Below are 8,510 nucleotides of genomic sequence, written 5' to 3' on the forward strand. Positions count from 1 at the left end.
GCTTTCCGTTCATCCCCACCGAAAAGGAAGGTGAACTGATACACTCCTCAACCCATCGACTGAAAGTTTCTGGGAAACCGAAAAGCTGAAGCACCGATAGTAGGAAATCCCATTCGACAGTGTCTTACGCCTTCCGAATGTCAACTTTCAAAGCACATCTCGGTGGGAGTCGGGCCTGATTGTAACTAGTGAAGAGTTCCTGTGCTAACATAACATTATCCCCTATGCTCCGGCCAGGGACAAACGCTGCCTGGCAGGGGCTGATAATCTTGTCCAATATCACACTCAATTTTTGGACAATAAGTTTAGCAATGATTTTATAAAGTACGTTACAGCAGGAGATAGGGCGAAAATCTGCAACAGATGTGGGAGAGTGTACCTTGGGGATAACCGTCAATATTGTGCTATTAATCTGTTTAAGAAGCTTTCCCGTAGAAAAGAAATCCAGTACTGCCTTCGTTATCTCCTGTCCCACCACCGGCCATGCTTTTTTATAGAATCCTGATATTCCCATCAGGTCCAGGTGCTATATCCTCGCCGATGTAAAAAACAGCTTTTTTTATATCCTCTGCACTGAACGGTTCAAGTAGGTGGCCTGCCTCCTCAGTTGTTATGATATGCCTCGCCCAAGGTCGAAGAAACCGAAGGTCCATCACCCTCTGACGCCTGTCTCCCCCTAGTAAGGATTGATAATAGGAGATAAATTCATGTATTACTGCATTTGGTTCCGTAATTGTAATTCCTTGGGCATCATTAATTTGCATGATCCGTCTAGCAGTCCTTCTTTGGGCAATTTTACGAAAAAACACTCTGGAGCACTGGTCACCACCCTTCATCCATTCCATCTTTGCCCTCTGCTGCAGCATGATCCTCTCCAATTCGGCCGCCTTAGCATACACAAGCCGACTGCAGTGCTCCAACAGAAGAAGAAGCTCATCCTGTCTGTTCGAGCTTACCAGCACTTGGGCCTGCTCCAGGAACCCCCTTGCCAACTCAACATTGTGAGAAAGATCCCCTTTATTTCTCCTCTGTTCTCCAAAAATAGGTTTGAGTGCCTTGAGTTTGCGGGTGACTGAGAACATAGGCACTCCCACTATTTGTTTTTTTCTGTAAAAGTAAGTTTCATTAAGTAAAATTGGTTCAGTACAACAATATGGTCCCAAAATGGTTTATCCCTCGACAGGCCAAGGGATTCGCCATAATCGAAATAATGCACGTGTACTGACTGATCTAGATAGTGTGATGCTATGTATTCGCTGTCTTATGTCTTCAATGATCAGTAATGCAATGGTGGTAGGCGTCCTCTCAGTGTGATCGAATCGTCTCAGATTTCTTTCCTTCCAAATGTGGTACACACATGATGCAAGTAGTCCTCTATAAGACATATTGATGATGTGTTTACCCCTCCATCTCCGTGAAGCCCATGTAATGTCATCTTTCCACTCACTATTGGGCCACATGAACTGTATCGTTCTTCGAATTTCCGTGAGGCATCTTCGGCTAAATCTGCATTGGAAGAATAAATGTGCATGTGTCTCTGTCAAATCTTCATTGCATAGGATACATGGGCCAAGGTGAGCAAGCCATGGTTTATTTGTCGTAGCCAACTTGCCTTGGAAGGCAAGCCATAGAATAAAGTTGTGACGTGGAATTTTAAGTGATCCCGAAAGTAGTGAAGACCAGTCTACTTTCGATCCTGGTGGGTCAAATAACTCATAAATAGCCTGTGCTGTTGGTTGATCATTCTCAAATCTCCAAATTATACGGTCTTCCCCTCCAAGAATAGTGGGGAGTGCATGTGTGATCTCCAAACACTCAAGATCCGTGATAAGGGGCCATTGCCGAACTCCTTCATGAATCACCGTGTTGAGTGTGGATGACTCATCTATTCCAAGTAGCCTCGGTCCTCGTGCGAAAGATTCACAAAGAGGGCCAAGGTGGAGCCATGGATCCTGCCACAAGAGGAAACTCCTCACATCTCCAATCCGGTAGTCCACCATATTTCGGAGAAAAATCCTTAAACGGAGGATTTTCCTCCATTCCCATGAGCCTCTTTGGTCCATAATCGTCCATATGGAGGTATGTTGTAGGTGTCCCTGGTGCAGCCAATCAACCCAGATCGATGACCTGTCGCATCTAATGACGTCACATGGTTTTTTTGTCATCAATGCACGGTTCAAGGTACTGATGTCCTTGAACCCAAGTCCTCCCTCCTCCTTTGGTCGGCATATATCTTTCCACGCAACCTTGGCATAACCACTATTCGTCATTCCCTTCCACAAGAAAGCTCGCAACCGTTTCTCAATTTCATTAATAACTTTCTTGGGTAATATAAATGCCGATGCCCAATAAACACTCATTGCTGTAAGTACAGATTTAATAATTTGTTCTCTACCAGCATAAGACAAACTGGTACCTTCCCAACCAGCAATCCGTTTGTCAATCTTCAGTAATAGTGGCCGGCAATCTGCAATAGTTAGTCGAGACGATATAAGTGGTAACCCCAGATACCTCATTGGAAGAATCCCTTGCTGAAATCCAAGTAGCGCCAACATCTCCTCACGCAGTGCTTGTGCTGAACGTGAGATAATCAGGTGGCTTTTCTGCACGTTCAGTCTGAGACCCGACCATTCGGCAAAACGATCCAGACCTGCTTTAAAGATTCTTAGAGAGTCCATATCAGCACGGCAAAATAATATCACATCATCAGCAAATCCCAACTGAAAGACCCTGGCTGCCTCGCATTCCAATGATAGGAAAATCTCTCTTCCTGATCAATCAACTGCAGGAAGCCCAAATGGAGGACTTCCATCACAAGTACAAAGAGGTAGAGTTATAGAGGGTCACCCTGCCGAAGTCCTCTTGCTCCTCGAAAGAATCCATGGGGCTTCCCATTTAGCCCAATAGAGAATGAAGGTGTTGTCACACATTCCTCAATCCACTTCACGAAAGTACTAGGGAACCCAAACATCTCCATAACTACTATCAGGAAGTCCCAATCCACTGTGTCATATGCCTTCCGGATGTCAACTTTCAGAGCACATCTAGGAGGTAGACGAGTCTGGTTATAACCCATAAAGAGTTCCTGTGCTAGCATGATGTTATCTCCAATGCTGCGTCCCGGCACAAATGCCGCTTGGCATGGATTGATCAGTTTGTCCATTATCACACTCAGCCTTTGGACAATGAGCTTTGCAATGATCTTATAAAGCACATTACAGTATGCTATGGGCCGAAATCACTAACCGTCATAGGGGAATGTACTTTTGGAAGGAGCGCCAACAGTGTAGTATTTATCTGCTTCAGAAGTCGGCCTGCACGAAAGAAGTCCAGTACTGCCGTAGTCATTTCTTGTCCAACAATAGGCCATGCTACTTTGAAGAAGCCCGATGAGTATCCGTCCGGGCCTGGGGCTTTGTCCTCATCAATGTCAAAACCCGCCTGTTTGACATCTGCTGGTGTGAACGGTAACTGTAAAGCGGTAGATTCCTCATTACTTAGAATGTGCCTAGCCCACGGTCTGAGAAATCGAATGTCAATAATTGATCGTCGTCTATCTCCCCCTAGCAAGTTTTGGTAATATGTGACAAACTGATTAATAACTTCTTCTGGACCTGTGTGAGTGGATCCCTGGTCATCGTTGATCTGGAAGATCCTCCTTGATGATCTTCGTTGGGTAATCTTCCGAAAGAACACTCGGGAGCACTGATCACCTCCCTTCATCCACTACATCTTCGCTCGTTGTTGTAGCATAATTTGTTCCAGTTTTGTTGCTTTGGCCAGTACGAGTCGACAACAGTGTTCTAGTTATATGAATAGCTCATCTCGTCTTCTTGAGCTAACAAGAACTTGTGCTGCTTCAAGAAACCCTTTCGCCATTTGAACATTGTGCGATAGATCCCCTTTATTTCTCCTTTGCTCTCGGAATATTGGTTTCAGTGCTTTGGGTTTGCGTGCCACAGCATACATAGGCGTACCAACAATGTTATGTTGCCATATATTCCGCACAAGGGAATAAACTCAGGTGAACGAGCGAGGTAGTTATCGAATCGGAACATACCTCCATACTGCTGTTGTCGGTCCCCATATATTACCATCGGTGAGTGGTCTGAAGTGCGTGGTGTAAGGACCGAGTAGAATGTGTTAGGGAATCGTGCCATCCATCTATCATTTATCAACATGCGGTCCAATCATTTCCAGAGGTTCCGTGCTGTCGCACTATGGTTGTGCCATGTGTACCACTCTCCTTGCATGGGTACTGGTAGTAATCCTGTATTCTGAATGGCTGCATTAAAGTCTTCCATAGCTATTCGGATATCCCCTGATGTGCCACAAACTTCGCTGAGGTCGCGAACTGCATTAAAGTCCCCTCCAATCAACCATGGGATATCAGCACAATGAATAGCTATATTTTCCAAGGCACTCCATAACTCTCTCCTATCAACCACCTCAGTAGCTTCATAAGCGACAGTAACAGCAACTGACTCATGGATTGCACGAATATTAATAAGACAATGAATAAATTGCATTCCACATTCAACCACTTCAACATCAATAAAATTATCATCCCATGCAATCCACACCTGATTACCAGAAGATCCGTAATCCACATACCATTTCCAATGGGGTAATAGAAAAGATTGAATTTGAGCTGCATTATTAATACTAACCCGAGTTTCAAGAAGACCATGAAATTGTAACCTGAATTCAGCAACGATGTCCTTCACTGCTTGTTGATGGTCTCTTTTATTCAGGCCACGAACATTCCAGATTGCTGTGTTCAACATGGATCATGAAGTATGGGGCTGCATTGATTAGGACCCCGGGCTATATAATCTGCATCGTCAATTAAGTGTAGAGCATCGAATGTATTATATACTACTATCTCCTTACCCTTCTCCTCACGACTTGCCTTCAATCCACCTCCACGAGAAGGCACTGCCGTACCCCTATCGTTTTGTTTCTCCTCGTTTCTTGAAGTACCAGCTCTCATTTTAGCTTTCCTTTCATTCGCCAATTGCGTTTGGGGAATGATAGCTTTCGGCACATACACAGCTACCGGTGGTTTAGTGGATTTAAGGGGTTTATTCATTGCACAATCTTTCGTCATATGTCCGATCATCATACAACTCATACGTTTCGGAGGTAGCAATTTGTATTCGACATCTATCTTACACGGTGTTTCCCCTCCATCCTCATTCGGTGTCATGATTATGACATGGTTTATCAACTTCTGTGTAACATCTAGTATCACGCATACACGAGCGAAATCCAGTCTCATGCATGCCCTTGTTATCGCATCTGGATATAGGGGCTTGCCCACTCCACTTGCAACTGTACTCAATCCTTCTGTTGTACAGTATTCCATAGGTAAGTGCCGAAGTTTAATCCATACAGGTATTTGTGTATGCTTCTGTTTCCTCATAGCCATACCCGGTTCCCACTTCTGGAGTACTATTGACTGCCCTTGGAACAGCCATGGTCCGCCTTCTATCACCTCTTCCATGGCAATGACATTTTTAAATTGAAAGAAGAAAAAACCATTAGCTGTCGCGGTTACCTCTTGTAAATCGGGCCAGACCGAATGCGCATATTCCTTCAGATGATGGTAATACGGCCGCTTTCCCAAAAAGTATCCAACTGCAGTAGTTTTCCAACGCTTAGCTCCATCACGCACAGTATCTAAGGATGGACGAACCACAACCTCACCATTTTGCGTCAATGGGACTATATATGAGAGCGTTTTTTGAGATGAATTATTGAAGTCTTGGGTTATTTTGATATCAATTACTGAGTTCCCATGTTCATGTAATGGAATGTTGCCAATAAATAACCCCGTCGGAGCATGATTCGCAAGAGAAGGAAGCATTTTTTTCAAGCTATTTCGCAGGCTGACATCACTGCTGACGTCAACAGAGTCAACAGTGACGTCATTAGTCAACAGGTCAACTGTAGCTGCAGATGTGACATCAGCGATGATGTCATTCCCTTCCACATCCTTTGCCACACGGTTTTCCACTCCCACTATTTGTTGCTGCCATATACTCTGCACGCTAGGAATAAAATCTGGTGATAGAGTAAGGAAGTTGTCAAACCGAAACATACCTCGAAATCGCTGCTGATTATCCCCATTAACCACCATCGGCGAGTGATCCGATGTCCGTGGAGTGAGGCATTGGTAGAATACTGATGGAAACCGCAAAGTCCATGTATCATTTGGTTAGCATACGATCAAGTCGCTTCCACAGGTTGCGAGGGCTAGCACTACAATTATGCCATGCGTACCATTCACCCAGCATCAGTAGTAGCAAAAGCGCAGTATTCTGTAGGCACGTATTAAATTCCTCCATCACCACTCTTATATCTCCCGACGTACCACATACCTCACTAAGATCCCTGACTGCATTGAAGTCACCTCCAACCAGCCAGGGAATATTAATGCATTGGACAGCTAAGGATTCTAGTGAGGCCCATAATTCTCGCCTATCAGAGACCTCAGTAGCACCATACACAATAGTAATATCAACATACTCTTGTAATGCTCTAATAGTGACACGGCATTGTATAAACTGGTTTCCCACCTCAATAATATCCACATCAGTATAGTTATAATCCCAAGCAATCCATATCCGATTTTCAATATTGTCATAATCCATAAACCATTTCCAATGAGGTATTTACGCAAAAATTCTCTCTCTAAAAAAATGTACTCTCAAAATTCTCTCTATTCTCTCACACACACTAGTACACCACTAAACACACACACACATGCCCTAGCCACAAAATCACCGGCCGGCGATGAGGAGGGGGCTCCGGCCGATGGCGAGGGGGAAGGTGATGATGGCCAGCGAGAAGTTAGTCATATTTCCGGCGAACATCATGTTTCTCCGGCAGAACCCGAGAAGACGATGAGTGAACGATTGGAAGAGGAAGACTCCAATCCTTCGTCGCATGGTATTGGCGAAGGCAAAAGCAGATTTCTGGCCGGAAAAGGAGAGATTGGGTACACTGTTTCATCATCTGTAAACTAGGGTTTTGCGCCACCAAGGAAACCGAACAGACACATATGGAAGATGAAGCGATTCTGTCCAGATCTGCCAAACAAACGATGGGGGAAGACGATCCAAGGATTGCAGAGGACGAAAACGAAATTTTGATGCGAAAAAACATGGATTTAGGCCTGAGTATGAAGGATTTCGAAGTACAGCAAAAACTAGGGTTTTCTGGAAAACGTGCGGCTGGGGAAGATGAACGGACACAAACAAAAAAACTGACGCATGATGAGATTTTTTTGACAACTGAGGGCTGCAAAACTATTGAAGGAGATGGAAAAAAATCAACCATGGAAAAAAATCGCAGCTTGACGACTGTACATGAGAAATCTAAAATAGGGTTCATTGACGGTGCTACTTCTAAAGCCGTTAATGGTGGAAGCACTGGAAGTCGTTCGCCGGCCGAATTCAATTTTGAGGAATTTATGATGCTTGTAAATAAGGTTTTGGACGGAGATGAGACATAAATGGAAGCACTCAACAATCTCAAAATCCGATGGGAAGCTAAATTCGGTCGAAGTTACAGATCTGTGGCTGCGCCGTGGTATATCAGATTCCGAAACCCTTGGCGATGCTCTATTCCGCCGCGTCGCAACATTCTGACTGGGAAACAGGCGGATGAGATGAACAATACTACTGCGGTTACTGGTTTGAGTACTTCACCGGAGAATCGATCTTCGTCGGATTCTGGACAAGTTAATTAGCCCTTGTCAGGCAGCATTCATCCCGGGACGAAGCATTGGTGACAATATTATGCTAGCCCAAGAACTGTTTATGGGATATAATCAGGCGCGACTCCCCCCAAGATGTGCATTGAAGGTGGATATCAGGAAGGCCTATGACACGATTGAGTGGGACTTCCTTGTGGCGACTTTACAGCTATTTGGGTTTTCACCAACCTTCACAAGGTGGATTGAGGAGTGTATCTCGACGACCTCTTTTTCGGTTGGTCTTAATGGAACTCCACATGGGTTCTTTGCTGGAGCTAGAGGTCTACGTCAGGGAGATCCTTTATCCCCCTTCCTGTTTGTGCTTGTTATGGAAGTTCTACATATTGGTTATATGCAATTAATTGAGCAGGATATGCAATTAAAATATCACTGGAAGTGTGAGCCAGCAAGGGTATTCCAATTGGGATTCGCGGATGATCTCCTGCTATTCTGTAGAGCTGATTTGGACTCTGTTAGAGTCCTTAAGGTGGGACTGGACCGATTTGCAGAATGGTTGGGCCTCCGATTGAATATTCGAAAGAGTCACATTATTATATCCCGGTCTGCACAAGAAAGGAAAGATCAGTTGCTATCGATCTTGGGATTTCAGGAGGGACATCTCCCGATGAGGTACTTGGGCCTTCCTTTAATTTCATCTAGATTGACTATATCTGACTGTCAGCCACTTCTGTCCAAAATTGATGCACGTATTGCGGGATGGGAGGGTATGTCGTTATCATATGCTGGG

The 8,510-nt window shown here is 44.6% G+C and overlaps 1 protein-coding gene across 1 annotated transcript; it reads right to left on the reverse strand.

Moving 5' to 3' along the window:
* Window positions 1-491: 491 nt before the first annotated feature.
* Window positions 492-1,082, reverse strand: LOC148787223 (uncharacterized). The gene has a single exon (XM_088883538.1). It carries the CDS (start codon window positions 1,080-1,082, stop codon window positions 492-494), a length of 591 nt encoding a protein of 196 aa, XP_088739664.1.
* Between the last annotated feature and the right edge of the window lie 7,428 nt (window positions 1,083-8,510).

This window comes from Sesamum indicum, linkage group LG8 (genome assembly GCF_026168435.1).
Source record: "Sesamum indicum cultivar Baizhima isolate 11 linkage group LG8, ASM2616843v1, whole genome shotgun sequence".
Taxonomy (NCBI): Eukaryota; Viridiplantae; Streptophyta; class Magnoliopsida; order Lamiales; family Pedaliaceae; genus Sesamum; species Sesamum indicum.

Excerpts from the sequence above, each read along its gene's own strand:
- LOC148787223 (XM_088883538.1), bottom strand. The coding sequence starts at position 1,082 with ATGTTCTCAGTCACCCGCAAACTCAAGGCACTCAAACCTATTTTTGGA.